Genomic DNA, 20,347 nt, shown 5'->3' on the forward strand with positions numbered 1-20,347 from the left:
ACGTTCCCAGGCGAAAGCAGCTCTGAGCAGCGTCCCTGTCACCAAACAGCGCGCGTCGCCTGCCCTGGGGCTGCGTGGAGCCGCCCGAGGAGGGACTGCCAGGGTTAGGGATTGCAGCCATCCCCAGGGAAACTCAGCCTGGCTCACGGCACAGAAAAACTACCCATTTTTTCAGCTAAATAAGCATGGGGAAGCTGCTGGAAATCTGTGGCAAAGGTAGAGCTGTGGCTCGTGTGAGCGGAACGGCGCTGGCTGCTCATTTCAAAGCATTGCACAACTCGGAGGAACACTGACCCCTGTGAGCCTTGCGGGCTGTTGTGTTTGAACGCAGAGGCTGCGAGAAATAACAGGAAATCTTGGCAGATTTGCAAATCTTTAATATATTAAACAAAACATATCTGCTAGAAACATTCTATTTATATAAAAATGCAAAAGACCCCTTTAAAGACATTTCTTTGGCATATTTTCCCCTCCCTCCCCCACGTATATTGCAAGAAGCTCTCTGTTGATATGTCATTTGCTTGTAATGTAAACAGACAAAAAAAAAGTGTAATTAATAATACAAAGCTTTTTATATAATACTGTCACAGTGCAGCAAGCATATATAACAACTCAGCATCAGCAAGGCCACGTAGGCTGCGTATTGACATAAGGATTGAAGTTGTATTAAATACCAGGCACAATAAAACGTGTTTTTAAGCAGGCGGTCGGTCAGAGAAGCGTGGCAGAACCGCAGCAAACCCAGCAGTAACCCAGCCCTGCGGGATGAGGGGCCCAAAGAGAGAGGAGCTAAGTCTGGAGGGGAGAAAATTCTGGCAGTAAGTGCTGTGGGCTCCAACTTCTGGATCCCGTGGGCCCCTTGCCCGTGGTGTACACGGAGGACTGGCCTGGGAGCCTCCTAAGCGCTTCTCAGCCCCTGGCTGAGCCGTGTGACCCCCGCAGGAGGTAGGGAAGGGTCGTTCAACCCATCTGCACGCACAGAAACGGGCACAGGGAGGCTGAAGATGGCACAGGAGCAAGTATGGCTCTGTTTGCGTGTTGGAAAAGCGGGACTTGTTTTCAATGGGGAAAAGTAAGTGCTTAGCCAAGTCCCTGCCCTTTGGGCAGCCCACGTCAGCGGCCCATGGGAAGCTCCCTGCCACCACCAAAACATCTCCCTGACGGACATCTCCCTCCCACCACCTCGGATCTGCTCGGGTCTGCGCCCAGGGTTGGGCTCTTTGGTTTGGGGAAGCGATGAATGATCCCCGTTCATTTAGAAGCCAGGCTGTGGGGCTGCTCCACCAGCCCCCTGTTTGCACAGGTCACACCTGGGAGGGGCTGGGGGCACCTCCTCGCGCTGATTTTAATGCCTGGCATCCAAACGGTGCAGGCATTGCCTTGTCTGGCAACGGAGGCTTCTCTTACCTTGTGCTTGCTTCGAAATATGGCTTTCACTTTGGCAACTGAGTAACCCACAGGGCTAAATACTGTCTCTGAAGAACACACGGCTGAGAAGGATTGCAGGTGAAAACATTTCCAGCTGAGCTGCTTCTTTCTGACTCCTTCAGAAAAAAAGCTGGTCTAGGTTGGCAAGCGCCTGCAGGATGGCGTCCTAACATCAAGGGCACTTGGTGTGGTCCCCTCGGCCCCGGTGGGAATATTGCAGTCGTGGCACGAGCGGACTATTGCCAAAACCCCCAGGGGCACGCTCGCCCCGTGGAGAACACTGGTCGGTAACACGGAGGCACTCGCGTCGGTTACGGCTCTGTCTATACATATATACATTCAATAATATAGAAATTCTGAAAAATAGACATTTCTTTCCTCTGTATATTATAAAATAGCATTTAGGATCAGTCCGAAGTGACTTGCAGGAGCGACGGAAGCGCGGCTGCCCTTCAGGCCGCTGAGGAGCAACGCTTGCCTTTCCCCTCGAGCCCGGTGCTGCGGGAGGCCGGGGCCTCCCTGGGACCACCGGGCCCGGCGTCGCCCCCCGCCCTGACCCCTGTAGTGCACGTAGCGACGCTCCCGGCCCCCCGAGGACACCCCCGGGCCCACCCGAGGAGGGCCACGCTCCAGCGCCGCGGCCGTCGGGTCCTTCCCCTCCCTCACACCGTGGTTTCACTCTTCCAGAGGCCGGTCCTCATCCCGGCCACGCCGTCGGCGCTGGCGAGGTTGACGTCGTACTTGCTGCCCTTGAGGCCGCCGTTGTGGCTGGCCACGTTGAGGGGGTAGGAGCGCCGCTTCGCCTCCTTCTCCACGGCGCCGGCCTGCCGCAGGTTGTCCCTGCTGGCGCTCCTCCGCCGCGCCTCGGCGAAATCGGGCGCCCGCCGCCCGCCGTCGCTGCCTTCCGACTGGCTCGGCGCCGTCTCCCCTTCCTGGGGGGCCGGGGGCCGCACGCGGCCGATATTCGGGGGGCTGTTCCTGCTGCTGTGGTAGCTCTCCGAGTGGCTGTTGTGCACGCTGCCGCTCTCGCTGGAGGGCTGCTCCGAGGACGGGCCCCGCAGCATTTTCAAGCGGTGGTGCTTCCCTTCCCGGTGCTGCTTAGTCCTGCCCTTGTGGTTCCTGCGCCCGTGGAGGTTGCTGGCGTGCCGGCCCGCCCCGCAGCTCTTGCCATCAGGCTCCGGCTCCTCGCAGGAGCCCGGCCGGGTCTCGGCCTGGCTCTGTGCCACGTGCAGGTTGGTGAGCTTGCAGCGCCCCGCGGCCGAGCCGGTGCTGCTGGGCGAGGAGGACGACTCTGCAGAGCGGGCAGCCTCTGGGGTGCAGCCGATGAAGACCTGCGAGCCGCCCAAGGTCGCCGCCGCGCCGGGGTGGACGTAAGCCTGCATGGGCAGCGCGTCCCGGTACGAGGGGCAGCAGGAGAACCAGGAGCTGAGCACGTCCCGGCGCCGCACGCAGTGGTGGATGAAGATGAAGAGCCCCAGCGCCACCGCCGTCACCCCGTAGAGGCAGCTGAAGATGATGTTGAGGTACCAGCGCTGGGACACGGCCACGGCCCCGAACGTCCAGAGGGCCACGTAGAGGGCGTGCGTGGTCACCAGCGCCCAGAGCTGCACCTTCAGGGAGTAGACGCCGTCCGCCTCGGGGCACGAGGGCCCCGAATTCAGCGTGACCGAGATGGACCCCGAGTCCGTCAGCAGGTCCCCACCGCCGCCACCACCCAGCCTCGGCGGCGTCTCCAGCGCCTCGGGGACTTCTTTCTGCGGGGAAGGCCGGCACTGGAGGTTGAGCCCGGCGCAGAGGAAATACATCCAGGTGACGAGCAGAATGAAGGCCACGGGGACGTAGAAAGCCCCCAGGCTGGGCCGCCACACCAGCCAGCAGCTGTGAGGGAGAGAAGGAGCCTCCGTCAGCAGAGCTGTGGCCGTGCACCGCGGCGCCTCGCCGCTTAGCACCCTCCTCGAGGTGGCTGGAGCCGGTCTCCATGTCCCACATCATTTTCCCAATAAATGGAGAGCCCCCGGGGAAGGTCCCCCCCAACCCTTCCCAAGCGTGCCCAGGTTCCCAGTGCGAGGGAGGAAGGCGGGGAGCAGCCGGCCACCTACTAGGGGTTGTTGTCGTGGTAGTTGTGGATGTTGACGGCTGCTGTGATGCCGCAGATGATGAGCGGGATGCCGCCGGCGATCAGGTAGAACCTGCGAGGGGAGAAGGAGGGCACTGCTCACCGACACGGGGACACGGGGACATGGGCTGGGCAACAGCTTCTGGACAGGCAGGAGCTGATCCTGCCCAGCTCGGGGGTCCCAGCATGCGGTCGGGGTTTGGGGTCGGGGCAAGGGGATGTCGGTACCGGAGCATGGGCCGAGGGGCCGGCTGCGCCGCGTCCCCGTCCAGCTGCCGGGGCGCCCTCCAGGTCACCTCCTTGTACAGGACCCGAGCCTTCACCGCCATCCACAGCAGCGTGGACAGGGAGGAGTAGTGCAAAATGATGCCGACCTGCGGGGCGAGGCGCTACGGTCAGCAGGGGGACGCTGAGGACGTTGTGCCCGTGTCCCCCCCCGCGATGAGCCCGGCGCGGGGGCGCGTACCGCCTGGCAGACGAGCAGGTAGCCGGTGAGGGTGATGCCCCCCGCGAACACGGCGGACGTCATGGCGATGTGGAAGCAGAGGTTAAGCAGCATGTGCCAGCACTTGCGCGTGATGTGGATGGTGCTGGAAGAGAAGCAGAGGGGTGGCGCTGAGCTGCGGCCCCCGCCGGAGAGGGCTGTGTGCCCGTGCAGCCACAGCCCCGCCGGCCGGGGCCCCAAAACGCTCACCCGTGGTTGACGATGTAGGTGATGATGGTGGTGAAGAGGCAGAGCAGCAGCACGGCCGTGCAGGTGTACATGGCCGGGTGCAGCACCTCCACGGGGCCTCGCGCCTCGCTGGGGAAACCGCTCAGCTCCTGCAGGGCGCCCCGCAGCCCGTCAGACCCCGCTCCCTGCGCTCCTGACCCCAGCCCCCTTTTCTCCCCCACCTACCATGAGCACGGCCACGTTGCTGAGGTGCCAGCAGTGCAGGGAGGTGACGTTGGGCTCCCTGGCGGCCAGCTGGCAGCCCTCGGCGCTCCAGCCCCCCATGCCCCCCAGCACCTCGAAGTTCCAGTAGGCGGCCACGGGGTCCGCGCCCTCCCCGGGGTGCCGCAGCGACACGGCCACCGGCTCCGTCAGGTTCCCGACGCCGCAGCCGTCTGCCAGGGAACGGAGTGAGCAGGACAAGAAGCACCGCACACCCCTCTGCCTGCACCCCAGGGCACGGACACCACACGGGCACGTTGCCACCCCTCTGATGTCACCACCTCCCCGGGAGGACCCCTCCAGGAGCACAGCCACCCCCCCGAGATGGCTCTGCTCTGGAGCAGCAGGGAAAGCACCCCAGGAGCCCCCATCCCCAGCCACCAGCAGCCCCCCAACACGCAGCCCTTACACGTCCCGGCGTAGATGACCGGCGTGGCCACGCTGCGGCGCTTGCCATCATCCGCCAGGCGCGAGGAGTTGCCGGTGCTGCAGAAGAGCTTCCCGTTGCGGAAGACCAGCAGCTGCAGCTTGCAGTCGGCCGGCGGGGCTGGAGGGACGGGGCTGGCAAAGAGGCTGGGAGGCAGCTGGATGGAGGCCAGGGCGATGCTGTTCTGCGGGGCGCACGGGCACCGGTGAGCACAGGCTGGCCCCTCCTGAGTCTCCCACCTCGCCCCGGCCCCCAGGGGACCCGTACCTTGATGTGGAAGCTGGTCAGGGAAACGTTGGGGCGCCCCGTGGTGCAGCGCAGTCGCAGCTGCTGGTCGGGCTGGGGCTCGGCCGCCCGCTCGGCCGGGGGGCTGCGCCCAGCAGGACCCCCATCCTGCCGCTGGAAAGCCACGCAGCTCAGCCCCACGTAGCTCTCGGGCTTCACCACGTACGCCTCGAAGGCGATGTTGCGCGAGTTCTGCTGGGCATAGGGCGGCCGTCAGCCCCGGCATGGGCAGAGACCCCCCTGGGATGGGCAGAGACCCCCCCTGGCACGGGCAGAGCTCCCCGCCCGCGCTCCAGCCGGGCTCACCACCGCCATGTGCTGGGAGTTGCTGCTGAGGGTGTGCACTGCGATCTTCTCCAGGGAGCGCACGATGCTGGTGCAGGCCTTCTCCTCCTTCTGCGACATCCACAGGATGTGGTCGTCCACCAGCATGATGTTGCTGGCCATCTCCACGATCACGTCTGTGAGCTGCGAGGAGAGCGGGCGGCATCAGCTGCGGTTCGCTCCCGTCCAACCACCCCCAGCAGCAAACACCCCAATTCACGCTTTTACCCCCCAAAAAACCACCCGGCAGCGCTGGGGATGGCAGGGAACAGAAGCAGCATTACCTGCTTGATCTGGTCCACGTAGCCAATAAACTTCTCTATCATCTGGGCCACGTAGAGGACATCAACCATGTCCGAGAAGTTGGCAGCCTCGGCCGTGTAGACGCGCAGCTGGTGGGCCAGGGTCAGGGCGTTGGAGGCGTTGATGGGCATCTGCAGGGGGGGACACCCAGGGTCACCGGCTGTGCCCGGCCCCTCCGGGGGCAAACACAGCGGGGCCGAGCCCCCGGCTCACCAGCACGAAGGTGTAGAGCACACGGGTGATGTCGTTGGTGTAGAGGCAGTGGGAGTAGTCGCCCTCCTCCCAGCGCCCGGTGCGGTCGCAGCGCCGTGATGCCTGCTTCTCCGCCGCCGGGCCCCCGCTCGCCGGCCCCGAGGCGAAGGGGTACTGCAGGCACGACTGGTAGGCGGTGATGCCCGCCAAGGTGCGGGGCCACCTGGATGTGCGAAGACACCGTGACTGCAGGGCGATGCTCCCCAGAAAGCTGCCCCAACCCCTAACCCCAAATCCCGCTCGGCTCAGCACAGAAAAGGTGGTGTTTGGGGGTGGGGGGGCACCGCTAATTTAAGCCACATTGACTGTACCGGGAATTTATATTCCGTAACGGCCCCGCTGAGGTTACGGCGGGCGCCCGGAGCCTTTCGTCTTGTGCCAGAGAAATTCCAACACCTCTGCTGCTGGAGCCGGGCTGCGCTGCCGGCACGGGAAGCCCTTCAAAGGCGCTCGCGCTCCCCGCGGCCGCTAATTGCTACCAGACGCCCGGTCACCTGCGGGCCCCCGCCCGCGGCGAGCCCCCCGCCCCGACACGATCCGCACACGGGGGGTGGGAACGAGGTGAGGGGGCTCCGCACCACGCATGGCCCCGTCCCCCGTGGCCACACCACCGCCACTGGTCCCCACCTGAAGTCACCGCGGTTGTTGGTGACCCGCTCGGCGGGGCAGTAGGACGCGGAGGTCTCCAGCACCACGATCTCCACCTTCTTGCTGACGTTGCCCTGCGAGGTGGAGACGGCGCACTCCCACTCGCCGTTGGCGGAGACGTGGATGTTGGAGAGGATCAGCTCGCTGCGGGGCAGAGGGGACGTGCCAAAATGTCCCACCCACGGCGCTCGGCACCCTCGAACCCCCACCCCCCTCCCTGCGGTGCCCCCATCCTCCCTCGTCCCGACCTGGTGATGAAAGTGCAGTCGTGGATGAGGCTCTCCTCCACGATGACCCCCGTGCGCTCGTCCTCCTCCACGGGCTCGCGGTTGTGGTACCAGCGGATCTGGGTGCTGTTGTCCAGGTAGGTGGCGGTGCACTGGAAGGGCAGCCGGTCGCCCTGGAAAACCACCTGGCGCAGCGACGGGATGAGGTGGTGGGTGTGCAGCTCCGGGGTGCCCGCTGCAGGGGGGTTGGGGGGGGACACAGGTGGCTGGATGAGCCCCCCCAGACCCCGGCCGTGCCTCCTGCCCGCGCCCCCGGCCCCCGCTCACCGCAGCGCAGTTGGCTCTCGCGCGCGCCGCGCAGGGGGACCGCGTGCAGGTGCCGGGGGTAGACACACAGAGTCCGGTCCGAGATCTGCGCCGAGCGGTTGCGGGCCCAGGGCAGCACCCAGCACAGGTTGCAGTCACACGTCAGGTACTCGGTGGCAAAATCCCTGCAAGGGGCAGTGTCACGGGGGGGGTGGCACGGCCGGGCGCGCAGCAGGAGGAGGGGATGCGCCCAGTGCCAAGGGCTGGGTGGGCTGCAGGGCACGGGGATGGACGTGGCTGGGTACTCACACGACTTTCAGCGAGGGGAGCTCGTCGAAGACACCGGGTGGGAGGCTGGAGAAGATGTTCCCCGACATGTTGCTGTGAGACAGGAGAGAAAGAGGGCATGGAGGGGACTGGGACCCCATGGACACCTCTGAAACCTGGGTCCCTTGCCATGTCCTGAGGCTCCTGGTGTCACCTGCTGCTCCAGCAGGGCTCTGGGCTGTGCCCCAGATACCAGGAGGGGACCCCGGGGCTGGCCGGGAGCCCCAGGGTGCCACTTACAGCCGGAGGAGGCTGGAGAGCCCCTGGAAGACGCTGGCGCTCAGGCAGCCGATGCGGTTGTTGGAGAGGTCCCTGCAAGGCAAGCGGAGGGGACATCAGCGCTGGGGACACCCCGCAGCCCCCAGCCCCCCGTGGGCAGCCCTCGCAGGCACTTACAGGCGCTTGAGCTCGGGGAGGCCCAGGAAGGCGCCGGGCTGCACCGTGCTGATCAGGTTGTTCTTCAGGTCCCTGCGGGGAGACGGGCACAGGCTCAGGGTGCTGGGGGCCCTGCGCCACCATCCTGCCCCCTCCCCATGCGGTGCTGTGGGGTGTGAGTGCATCCCCTTCCTCCAGCAGCGCTCGCCAAACCCCTCCTCTTCCTCCTGCCCCCCTGGCCTCGCGCCCGGCACGGCCCCAGCTCCCGCCAGCAGCCTCCAGGAGCCACGGCCAGGAGGGAAGCGTCGCTGGATTCGCATTACAGGGGAATTACCGCCCGGAGAACGCGGCCACGCTGCTGCCACCACACCACGGCCACGCTGCTGCTGCTGTCACCACCCTCCCGGAGCAGAGAGGGGCTCCTCGGGGGGACGCAGCGGAGCCCCACGGGCTCCACAGCCCAGAGGAAGCTCGTTTGGGTTGTTTGCCTGATTGGAGGCGCCCATCGGGTATCAGATCAGACACATTCCAGGCGTGTGCCGGCACGGGGCGGCTGCCACCGCGGTGGGGACCCAGCCGTGGGGTGGCCTCGGCTGCGGCACCGCCAGCCTGGCTGCTCCCATGAGCAGAAGTGTCCCACTGGTGTGTGGGGACGCCCACCCAGCTCTAGGATGGGTGCCAAGGGGTGTGCAGGGGGGTGTAAAGGGTGTGCAAGAGGAGCTCAGGGGTGTGAAGGGCGGCTCAGGTGAGGCAGGTGCTGAAGGAACAGCTCCCCTCACCTGCGCCACCGCCTGCGCCCGTCCCCAGACACATCCCAGCCCCCCCGACCCCAGGACACTGACCCCAAAAAGCGGCCAGCACAGCCCCAAACACATCCACCGCCAAAATGAAACAGCCCCAGCTCTGGCAAGCATGCAGCCACAGCTGGGGGCTGCCACCCCAAAAGCCACAGCCAGGGATGGGGCAGGAGGGACCCGTCCTGGCCAAGCCCCAAGCCCTGCGCAGGGAAAGCAGCGGCCCCGGTGCAGGGCAGGGCGCTCCCGAGCGGGGCTGCGCTAATGAGGGCGGCCCCGGCTGCATACCGGCCCCGCTCACCCTCATTAATCTCATTAGGCCGCTGCACATCAGCGGAGATGCCGAGCTGCCAGCCCCGAGGGGCGCTGCCCGTGGGGCTCCCCTGCACGCCGCGGAGGTGGCTCGGGGACCCTGGGAACAGCTCGGCCCCAGTGGCCGCATCGCACCCGGTGCCGGCAGTGGGCACGGGGTCCTGGAGCCCCAGGAGCAAAGTGGGGGCCCCCGGAGCCCCCCGGCACGTCCCCTCCACGGGGCACGTCTGTGCCGCGGCCCCGCTCCGACCCGATGAGAACAATTAGGGCTGCTGTCGGGGGCAATCAGGCAAGGCGCGGCGTGACGCTGGCCGGGCCGAGGGATGGGGGGAGCGCGGCCCTTGGCCAACCCGTCAGGCTCCGAGCAGGGTTTGGTGCAGAGGAGGTGAGCAGGAGCCTGTGCTGTGCTCACGCAGCGCGGGCTGGCTGCTCGCTCAGGGTCCCGGAGCACAGAGGTGTTTAGGAGACCTCCGGTAACCAGGGGGCTGCAGAGCTGGGGTGCCCCCAGGGAGCTGCCCCCAGGGCGCACGGTGCCCGCCGACCCGGGCTGCTCCCTGCCTGCCCTCGTTAATCCGCCTGTTAATGAGAGCTCGGTGCCAGGAGGAGGGAGGGAGGGAGGAGGTGACCCCAAACTTCGAACCACAGCAGGGGGGGACTCGGCTGTGGGGGATTACAGGGATGCAGGCAGTGAAAGTTGGGTCCCCAAAGCAACTGCTTCAAACCAAGACCCAAAACAGCGCCACGGGGATTTCTGTGGCTTTAAAAATCCAATTTTGGCCCCAACACCAGGCACCAGGCACCATGCATGCACCCTAACCCAGCCCAAAGGCCGTGCCAAGCACAGCTCATCCCAGTGCCACGCATCACTCATCCCAGTGCCATGTCCTGGGCACCCCGGTGCCATGCACCGTGCCCCGGCGAAGCAGCTGGGCTCTGCTGGGGCAGGTGCAGGCCGTGAAACTCCACCAAGATCCACGTGAATAAACGCTGCCTTGTTCAGCCTAACGAGATCCAGGCTGGGCTGGTCCCTGGGGAGCTGCCGCCCCCCCCAGCGAGACCCTCGGGTGGCTCCCCAAAAGGAGCCGCATGGGGAGGGCGATGTCCCTGGCACCGCGTGCTGTAGGGCACATCCCCAGGGGTGACCCCACAGGGACCCGTCAGCGGGGCCACCACCCTCCCGTGAAGGGACGGGGACCCTTGAGCTGTCCCCAGAGCAGGAGCCTCCCCCCAGCCCCGGGGCCACCCCAGCCCCGCGGGCCCCATTTGGCTCGGGAATGCGCGAGCCCCTCGACGGGGAACAAAACGCCCTCAGTGCGCCCGTCCCTTCTGCATACCTACAGATCAGATCCATATGGGGGCCATAAATCTCCCCTTATTAAGGCTCCCACCATAGAGATGCCTTTCATGGGGAGATAAGAAAGTTGACTTTGTTCGGGGGGACAATGTCGCTTTTCATACCGGCCCCCACGGAGCGTGGCCCCCCCCCGGTGCCTCCCACCCCGACGCAGCTCCCAGGGACCCGGGGACGCCCGCGGGTGCCGGTGGCAAACCCAACGCCCGAGGGGCAGTGCCCGGCCCCACAGAGCACCCCGGGAGCATCCCACAGCGATTTTGGGAGCGTGGCCCAAGCTGCGCCGCTGGCACCAGGCTCCCGCCTGCCCCCGGCCCCCCTCCTGCCCCTGCCCCAGCCCCCCGGGCACTCACAGCTTCTCCAGAGCCCGCAGCCCGAAGAAGGAGCCGTTCTGCAGCACCGTGATCTTGTTGTTGCTCAGGAGCCTGTGGGGAAGAGAGCACAGGGAGGGGGTCAGGGCCGGTGCCGTTATTTGGTCTGTGATAGGCGCTGTGTGTGCCGAGTGCCCGTGGGTTGGGGGAAAAAAGGGTCCCATGGCGAGGTGGTGGTGGCTCAGGGACAGGTTTGTAGGGCCAGCTGGTGACACAACAGCCTCATGGGAACACCGTGCCATGGTCTGCGTCACGGTGGCACCAAGCTGGAGGTCCCCAGGGCTGTGCTGGCTCTTGCCGCTTCGCTCCCATCACCTGCCCAGCCCTGTGCGCACAAATGTGGGGGTGATGCCCCCAAAACCCGCACTGAGGATCTGCAGGGGACCCCTTGGGGCTCCCCCAGCTCTTCCCCGTGAGCTCTCGGAGCTCATTGAGGTGCTCGGATGGCGCTGGGCACCCCCGACCCCGCTGCCCCACGCCTCGCTCCCCGCCAGCCCCACGGCGCGCACAGGTGAGAGGCAGAGGGAGGAAAGGCGGCGGTGGGGAGGGCGCCCTGGACACGGCGTCCGGGGGAGAGGAGCAGGAAAAAGGGCTCATTGACGGCCGCCACGGGGCTGTTTACACACGGGCGGTTTCTGCAGCGGGGCTGAATGGTGGCTGTGTGCTGCGGGCAGGCCTGGCCCCGCGCTCTGGCCGCCCTCCTCCGAAAACCCAGCGAGCAGGCGGACGTCGCCGCCAGCGTCCGGGTTTCCCTGGCCCCGTTCCCACGTTGTGGCCAGGACCCGGAGGCCCCCCGGCTCCCGGGGGGGCTGTGGATGAACCCTCCCATGGGCTCAGCTCCCGTCCCACTCCCTGCCCTGCAGCACGCGGCGGGACGGGGCCGCATCCTGTGCTAAGGAGGAGCTGGCACCGGGCAGCGCCGTGCCCGTGGGGCCCTGTGACCCTGCCCGGCTCCCCCCAGCAGCCACCAGCATTGGCACCAGTCCCCACCAGCAGCCCCAGGACGCTGGCTGGGATGGCAGAGGGATGGCAGCACCATTCCCGGGGCACAGCGCGCTGCAGCCCCTCACCACAACGTCAGCCGGGGGCTGTTGCTCAAGGACGGGCTGGCCCCAGCGGCTCCAGAAGGTTTTAATTCAGCAGCAGCAGATTTCACAACCCAGCAGAGCCGGGCTGTGCGCGTGGGTACGTCTCGGGGGCTGCCCGATAAAGCGGGGCTGGGGCAGCAGAAATCTGCTCAGGAGCCCCCTGCACCAGCACCCAGGGGCTCAGATCCCCTCCGCTGCGTGCTCCACGTCCCGAGGGCGCAGCTTTGGTTACAGCCAGGGCTGAAGCACGGGGAGCAGGAGGTGCCTGCACAGGGGGGGCTCAGCACCACCGGGATCACAGCCCCAGGCATGCCCCGAGCCCACCCCAGCCCAACGCAGCCCCCCCGGAGCGAGCCCCTGCGCCGGGAGATGCTCGCTTTGTTCTCCGGACCCCTGGGACCTTCGAGGCTTCTGCCATAAAAACAAAACTCCCCTCCTTAAAAGGCGAGGCGCAGGCAGGCCAAGATGAAATCAGCATCCTGTGTGATCTGCAGCCAGGCTGCGGGCCGGCCGCGAAGGCAGAGCTGGGGCGGGGGCGCCCTCCCCTCGCCCACCAGGCTCTGCCCGGTGGAGCGAGTGCATTTGGGGACCCCCACCCTATAGCTGGGTTCCCCGGGCGTGAAATACATCCACCAGCACCCATGTGTGAGGCTGAAGAGTCACGGAGCCCCCAAAACGCAGCTGATGAGTAACGGGGGGAGGTGGGCACGGCACGGTGATCACCCCAAGGCACAGGCACTCGCCCCCTGCCCACACGAGCCCCCCGGACACCTGCTTGGAGCTGGGGCTGCCGCAGACCCAGCACGTCTCGGCTCTCCCACGATGAAGGGAAGCCACTAAAACAAACCCAAACCCCTCCCCGAAACCCAGGGGTCCGGACACAAACACCAGGCTGGGCACGCTGCTGCTGCTGGGCGCATTGTCCTCGCTTCGTGAAGGAAACGAGGTCCCCGACCAAACTGAATATTTGGCGCATGAAATTTGCAATTATAACAACGGTTTGATTGAAAGCTTTCTTCCTGAGGAAACTTTTCCAGCTAGCCACCCTCGTCATTCTTTTCCCTGCCCCGCAGAAGCCAGCCCAGCCGTGCTGCCCCGCGACATCCGCAAATGCGCTTTCATTTTGCTTTCACTGATTTTGCGGATATTGCGCTCTGCAATGGCTCGGTTTTGCTCTGGGAGCCCCACCAGGCTCCAGGACACCCCATGGCCCCCACATTAGCACTGACAGAGCAGAGTGTGGCAGGTCCCCGCTGCACCCCATGGCACCAAAATAACCGAGTTTCCCCCCAAAACATGATGGGACGAAGGCGCACGAGGCCGGCAGGAGGGTGCGGGGCCGAGGGCTATTTCAGGCTTTCCGCTGCTGTCTGGAGGCAGGACACGGAGCACTACAGATGTTCCTGGGTTTGTTTGGCTGCAAGAAATTCCCCTCCTTACTCCAGCGAGGGGAGGAGGCAGCGGGAGGGCGAAGCAGGGGGTGACCCGGAGGAGCACTCGCCCTGCGGCTGATGGCACCGGGGGGGGCCCAGCCCTGGCACGGGATTTGGGGCAATCCCCCTGCCCCGTGGCCGATGCTTGCCGATGTCCTCATGGCCAGCGGTGCAGGGGGGACGCGGTCCCCCCACGTCCCAGCTGTCTGTGGGGCTTGGCAGGCCATGAAAGCACAGCTCTGCTCCTCAAGAGCTTTGCTTTGGCTCCAGCCCAGGCTGGGACTCTTCACCTCCGAGCAGGGCGCGCAGGCAGACGCCGAGGCAGGAGACACCCCAAAACCTGGGCTTAAACAGCTCGGAGCGTGCCAGAGCCATGTGCCCAGCACAGGAGCAGCGCAAAGCTCTGGGCACGTTGTGCTCACACAAAAACCTCAGCGCCCTCGCGCCTCTCCAGCATCCTCCTGCCCCCAAAGGCTGCAGCCCGCGTCCCTCCAGGGCAGCACCGGTGGCTCCGCAGCCAAACAGCCCCAAAATGTGCCACCAATGCGGGACGACCCCACATCGATGTGGGACAACCCCAGCAAGGGGCACAATAATCGGCTAATTGAGCGGCGGCTGGAAAAGCCCCCTGGACAATGCAGGGATTAGAACCAGGGCGTGGAGTCAAATGCAAAGAGCAGGGAGGGGGCGGCGGGGTCCCACTGGGGAGCACCCTCCCACTCCCGAGGGCTGCCCGGGGTCTCGCATCCTGTCCCCAGCCCGCTGGGTGCTGGGGGCACCCAAACCCCGCAGCGATGGAGGAAGCCCTTCTTTTTTTCCCTTCTTTTTTTTTTTTTTCTCCCCCTCCCATCTCAAAAAAGAGGAGCCAAAAGTGGAAAAAAAAAAGAAAAAAAAAAAAAAAAAAAAAAGATTGTTTTTTCAAGCGTGCTGGAATCCACTTGGATAAATAACGGCTCCAGAAACTGGGCTGCTGAAACAATAAACTTCCTATGTACCCAACCAAAAAAGGAGGCAGGAGACGTCGCTCCCCGCGGCCGGGCGCGCAGCAGAGAGGGAAACGCGAGCGGCGCGGAGGTTAATAACGGGGTGACGGCCGTGGGGGCGGGGAGGGCCAGCTATGCTTTGCTCTGCGAGCGCATTAATTTAAAGCATATGCTCGCAGCAGATACGGCGGAGGCTGTGCCCTGCGCAGAGCTCGGCGTTCGCAGGGATTTCGGGAGGAGCGGAGCGGGGCCCCCCGGCCGGCGAGGTGCTCTGGTGCCCTTCCCTCCCTGCAACGTCACGCCGGGCTATTTCGGACGGTGAAAATTATCGTCCCAGCCCTCGGCTTTGGTTAGCGCAGGAAAAATAAGCCCCAGGAGCTGCAGGCAGCACGGTGTGAGCACGGCCTGGGGGGGCGAGGGCTGGAGCCTGCAAGCAGCCCCCCGAAGCAACCCGATGTGGGGCAGCTCCCTCCAACCTCCCTGCTCGCATCTGCGCCTCCGCAGTTCCCGTCTTCAAGCCCTCTCCACACTGCAAATGCCAGAAGCCTCCCTCTCTTTTTTTTTTTCTTCCCTTTTTCCTTTTTTTTTTTATTTTTTTTTATTTCCCCTCCCAGCGAACGGAGGCAGCAGCAGGGCCGGGATGCTGCGAGGCGCCGGGCAGCTCCAGCCCTGTCCCCGGGCAGGTCACCTCCCCGTCCCCTACACGGACACCGTGGGGGTCCCCCCCACGCCCTCACCGCTTCAAGGAGGGCAACAAAAATTTTTGGGGTGGGAAGGAAGAAAAAATAACCAAAAAACCTGCCCGGTAAATATGGAATAAACGGCTGAAAAAGGTTTCAGAAAGGAACCATCTGCGGGGCTCAGGACAAACAGGCCTTGGAGAGGGGAGTTCAAGTAGAACTGGAAATTGGTCGTAAGTCAAAGCCCTCTATTCCCTGCAGACAATCTGTAATTTAGTGCAATCAAGCTGTGCACATAAATGAGGCCTGTGCTGGGATTCCACATCTGGAAGAGGTTTGGGCTCCTGCCCGTGTGACAGCGGGGCTGGCCGTGGCCAGGGCGGCTATCTGGGCCTGGGGAGGGCTGTGGTGCTCTTTCCATCGGGCTATTAGCACGGGGTCAGCTGGGGGGAGGGCGTTAAACCTCGTTAGTGCACGTCTGCACAGCCCCAGCCCCTCGTCACCACGCCGCAGGGACGTCTGGGGCTGTGATGTACAGCACCCCGGGGTGCCAAACGCCCCTGGTGCAAAATTTGGGGAATCCACAGCCCCAGGGCCCCGATGGAGCGGGGTGTGCAGGGAGCACCACGACGGGATGAGGGCAGGTCTGAGGCCGGCACAGCCGCACGCAGCTCCGCAGGCACCAAGGGGATGACCTGGGGGGGGGGTCAGCATCCTTCCTTCCTCCCCACAAGGGGCGAGGACTGCGCTCAGGTTTCCTCCGGGTGTAAAAGAGGGCGGGGGGCAGAGCGCACACGCCTTTGCTCAGGTTGCACAGGGGTGTCCTGCTCGCTGATCCCCACCCGCTGCACCGGAGCAAAGCAGCAGCTCCGCCACGAGAGAGACCTCAGCCCTGTAACGACGTGGGCTGGGGGCTCCGTACCTGCAGCATCCCATCCCCGAGATGCCTCTTGGTAAGCCCAGAGACCTGCTGACGTTTAGGCAAGAAGCGCAGGGTCCTGTCTTGGTCAGCACCCCTGGCACCCACAGCTGGGATGGATGAGGGTGGTCGGTGCCCAGCACCCTGCTCCGAGGCCAGTGCAGCCCCCGGGCACCCAGGCAGGGCTCCTGCCACCACTTCTGCCCCTGTGGAGTTAATTTTCCAGCTCAGCATCTCTGGTTTTACCTCCCTGCCACGTCCCCATCATGGGCAGTGTGGGAGAGGCTGCAGTGGGGGTAAAACCATCAGCGGAGCCGTGGCCGTGCCCAGCACCCCCTGCCCCGTGCTGGCCGCGCTGCCAGCCAGCGCTTCTCGGTCACAGGGGGGTAAATAAGCAGCAGCTGCTGCTGAGGCAGCCTTGGATTCCTCAGGGCAGGGCTAATCATTAAAGATAAATAAAGAAGTAAACCGAGAGTGTGGGAAAAAAACAAAAGCGAGGCAGAGCGAGGGATGCGCGGCACGGAGCTCCCCCGGCCAGCCAGGAACGTCCTCCTCCCGTCCTCCTCCTGTGCGCAGAATTAGCGCCGCTCATTAGCGCGGGCACATTCCTGCTTCCAGGCCAGACCGGATGAAGCCTGGAGCCGTTTTGGAGCCTTACCCTGCACCGAACACACCTGTGGTTGGGGCAGTGCCGACGCCGAGCACCCCCGGGGCGTGCGGGAGCCCTGCTCGGAGCCGGGGTCGTGGCTGTCCCCAGCAGGACGTCCCCGAGGCGCGTGCAGCCCGGGCCACGCCGCCTGCTCCTGTCCTGCCCGCACCCCAGTGGCTCCAGGAGACGCTCACGAACCCGGAGCCTCTGGTTTTGATTGTCCCATCTGGAAAGGGTTTAGAATAAATCATGTTTACTGCGAGAGAGCAGAGCCCAGGGTCACCGCATATTTGTAGGTTTCTGCCTACGCCTGTAGGTTTCATGTCACGTTTTAGTGGGATCGTGTAATGCCCTAATGCTGCTGCACGGTCACCCCAGCCCCGTGACCGCCCTCCCGGCACGGCGCCACCAAAAATCCCCTTTCCTCTCGGCCACAACACTGTGAGAGCCACCCCGGGCACTGGGCAGTGCCATCGCCCTTGCTCCTGCAGAAGAAAACCCAAGAGCAGGCAACGAGGCAGGCACTTTTCCCAACCACGAGCTGGCAAAGGGCTCTGAAGTCCCCGCAGGTATTTCCAATGGGCCGACGCGTCAGAGGCCCTGGGGAGAGAGAAATTCAGAGCAGAGCCAGCGCGAGGGAGGGCACGAGCACAGAGCCCAGCCTCCACGCGCCCCTGCAGCCTCCCAGCACGAAGGCGAGGCCCTGGATGAATGTCACTGCTGCTGCTTTGGGATGCTTCAGGCTTTTATTAGGACTGCTGCGTTCAGAGCACGCTCATGGTGCCTGCATGGCACAGGCAGCTTGCACGGACACACTCCACGTGCACCGTGGTGGGTCACCATCACGGCCACCCGACGGTCACAAACGAACATCACCGCCCCAAAGCGAAGCCTCTCCAGTGGCACACGTGGGACCAGGAACCTCCTTGAAACCGGGAATGCCCGGTGCTGACGGGACAAAAACGTGGCCAAGTGGGTGCGCGAGCACCGAGCTCACCGCAGCGCTCCCCAAACCCTGCCGAGGGGCAGGAGGTGGCAGCCGGAGCCCCGGCTCCCCCAGGGACAAGGCTCTGGGCAAAAGCGACGTCCCCTCCCGCAGCGGCTGTGCCGTCCCTGCCCTCCGAGCCAGATTTTAATTCAAACATCTCCTCGGGAGTTATAAATAAACACCGTGACCCGCCGCCGCAGCGAGGAGGCGCGCAGGCTGCCAGCGCCTGCCCAGAGCCCCAAAACCTCCCCGCGCTGAGTTTTTAGGAAGCAGGCGACGGCTGCAGCCCCCTGCACAAAGCCAGAGCCCCTCGCTACTTCCCAGCGAACGTTTCCAGCAAAAGCAGCCGCTTTCAAACAACAACATCCTCCCCCGGAGCTCCAAGCAGCCGGAGCGATGGGAGCCCCCCCGCCCGGCTGCCCGGCCCGGGTCCCCTCGGAGCTCGCGGTGCCGAGAGCCCGGGCACGGCTCGGGGTTCCAAGGGGCAGGAAAAGGGCTTTTGTCGGGGCACAGCTGGGGAAGGAGGGCAGCAGGGGAGGGGAGAAGGAGGGCAGGAGGGGAGGAGAGCAGGAGGAACGCGCGGCGCTGCGGGGCGAGGGTGGGCGCGCGAGGGGGCGAACGGGGCCGGGATTTGGGGACCCACGGAGAGCGCCCCACGGGCACCCCACGGCTCGGGGTACCCCCACAGCTCGCCCCCACTCCTCTCCCTTCGCCTCCCTCCTCCTCCTCTTCTTCCTCCCCCCCAGCATCCTCCCCACGGCACCGGGCAGGACACCTCCGGGGGTTTCTCCGGGGGTCCCCCCCTTTCTCCCTCCCCCTCTCCCACCCTCCCGGGGACCCGGCGCCCCTTCCCCCGGTACTCACAGCGTGGCGGTGCCGTCGGGCAGCAGCCGGGGGTCGGGCGGCGCCGGGAGCCCCCCTCCGCTGCACAGCACCCGGCGGCGGGGCGCGGGGGGGCCGCTCGCCTTGTGCCGCTCCGCTGCGCACTTGCAGCCCAAGCTCTGCACCGGGCAGCCCCTCGCCGCCGCCCCCGTCCCCCCCCCGGCCGCCAGCAGCAGCAGCGCCAGCGCCGCCGCCGCCGTCCCCGTCCCCCCCCGCATGGCCCCGGCACCGGGCTCCGGGCTCCGGCTCCGCGCCCGCCGCCGCCGCCGCCGCCCCGATCCCCGGGGCGGCTCCGGCGGCGCCTCCCCCGTTCGCCGCCCTCCACCGCCGCCGGCCCCGGCACCTCCCCCGGCCCGCCCCCGGCCCGCCCCGGCCACGGAGCCGGGAGGGAGCCCGGAGCCCCCGGGGGGAGCGGGGATGGGGGTCGGGGGGCAGAGGAGAGGGGCTCATCCCCGTCCTGCGCCCCCGGGGGGCGAGGGGTGCGCCAAAGGGAGAGAGGGAGCCGGGGGCAGGGTGGGGAGGGACAGGGCTGGAGAATTGGGCAGTGGTGGGGAAGGGACAGAGCTGGAGCACTGGGCAGGGTGGGGAGGGGTCAGGACTGGAGCCCTGGGCAGGGTGGGGAAGGGACAGCCGGAGCCCTGTTCCTATAGCACACCCCCTGTCCGTACAGCCTCTGCTGTGACCCAGGGGTGACGAGCACAGGGGGCTGCAGCCCCACTCACCCCTGCCCGTGGGGGCTCTGCGACCCCCCCCCCATGACCCCCCAGCCCCCCGCACTGCCCCCATCGCCCCTGCCCACGCTGCAGCCATTTCGGGTGCCTCCCCCCTGGCCCCGCTCGTCCCCGCTTGCTGCAGGGTTCTGCTCGCTTCAGTGCTCCCCACGCTCAACTCAATATTTTTCTTCCTGCGCCCCCCCCTCGTGTCCCCAGCTCCCTCTCCTCCCAGGGCTCATCTCGTCCCCGGGCACGGCTCGCTGCAGTTTTCATGGAAAGGGATCAAAAGCAGGCGATGAAGCCTTCGGGACACCCACGCCAGGGAGCAGAGGAAGAGGGTCACGGAGAGAAGCCAGGGCGCTGCTCGGGGAAGGCGCTTTCTCTCCAGATCCAGAGCGAGAAGAGAAATCGCCTCCTTTAAATAAATAAATACAGGGAGGGGAGATGCTCGGCAGCACGCTCCCAAGCTGCTTCCACACGCGTTTTTGTTTCGGGATCACGAGCAGTCGAGGTTCCTGCGTGGTTTGTGAGCGGTTCAGCCGGCGGTGGCCTCGCTTTCCCCCCCGCTCAGCGCCGAGCTCCTGGGGTCCCCGGCTGCGGGAGCTTGGCACCGTGTCCCCAACGCCTCCCTCCCCTCCTCTCTTTTGTTTTCTTTCCACTGAGCACAATTTCCAGGGCAGGAACGCCCCGCCGGTGCTGAGCGCCGCAGGATGCCGGTCCCGGACCCTGCAGCTGAAAGTGGAAGAGCAACAGGAAACCGCCTGCGCCCGGCATCCGCCCCGGGATCCGTGCGTGTGCGGGGCTGCCTGCAGCAAACGGGAGGAACGGCCTCGTTCCCTCAACTCCCCCCAAAAATAGGGAGCCCTGCCTCGTCCTGCCTCCCTCTCAAACCCCTTCCCTTCTCCTCCCGCAGAACACCAGCCTGGGGGCTGAAGCCCACTCGGTTTAGTGCCCCTTTCTGGGGGCCGCGACCCCATAACCATGGAAGGGCCCCAAAAAAACCCAGCACTGATTCCTTGTGCATGGACAGGACAGGACTTGGCACGGATCTCGAGCCCTGGAGGAGAGCGGTCAGTGCTGGAAGCATCCGAGGACAGTCAGGGCTCTGGAGCTGCCTCCGCAGCACATTGAAGCAATCAAGCCCCCGTACGTGGTCCTCGGAATCTCAATCCCCTATAAAGTTACCTCCAAGAACAGTCAAAACCTTGTCCAAACCAATAACAAATGCGAAA

General features: G+C 65.4%; 1 protein-coding gene across 1 annotated transcript; it reads right to left on the reverse strand.

The window, feature by feature from the left end:
• Positions 1 to 360: 360 nt before the first annotated feature.
• On the reverse strand, positions 361 to 18,654 carry ADGRA2 (adhesion G protein-coupled receptor A2). The gene is made up of 19 exons (XM_027443496.3): positions 18,385 to 18,654; positions 10,763 to 10,834; positions 7,974 to 8,045; positions 7,818 to 7,889; positions 7,560 to 7,631; positions 7,272 to 7,435; positions 6,966 to 7,179; positions 6,697 to 6,861; positions 6,031 to 6,232; positions 5,799 to 5,948; positions 5,497 to 5,658; positions 5,173 to 5,382; positions 4,888 to 5,089; positions 4,443 to 4,651; positions 4,239 to 4,366; positions 4,011 to 4,134; positions 3,773 to 3,918; positions 3,528 to 3,617; positions 361 to 3,306 (listed from the first exon to the last, which is right to left on the reverse strand). Exons 1-19 carry the CDS (start codon positions 18,618 to 18,620, stop codon positions 2,091 to 2,093), a joined length of 3,906 nt encoding a protein of 1,301 aa, XP_027299297.3. The 5' UTR covers positions 18,621 to 18,654; the 3' UTR covers positions 361 to 2,090.
• Between the last annotated feature and the right edge of the window lie 1,693 nt (positions 18,655 to 20,347).

The sequence above is a fragment of the Anas platyrhynchos genome, chromosome 23, assembly GCF_047663525.1.
Source record: "Anas platyrhynchos isolate ZD024472 breed Pekin duck chromosome 23, IASCAAS_PekinDuck_T2T, whole genome shotgun sequence".
NCBI lineage: Eukaryota > Metazoa > Chordata > Aves > Anseriformes > Anatidae > Anas > Anas platyrhynchos.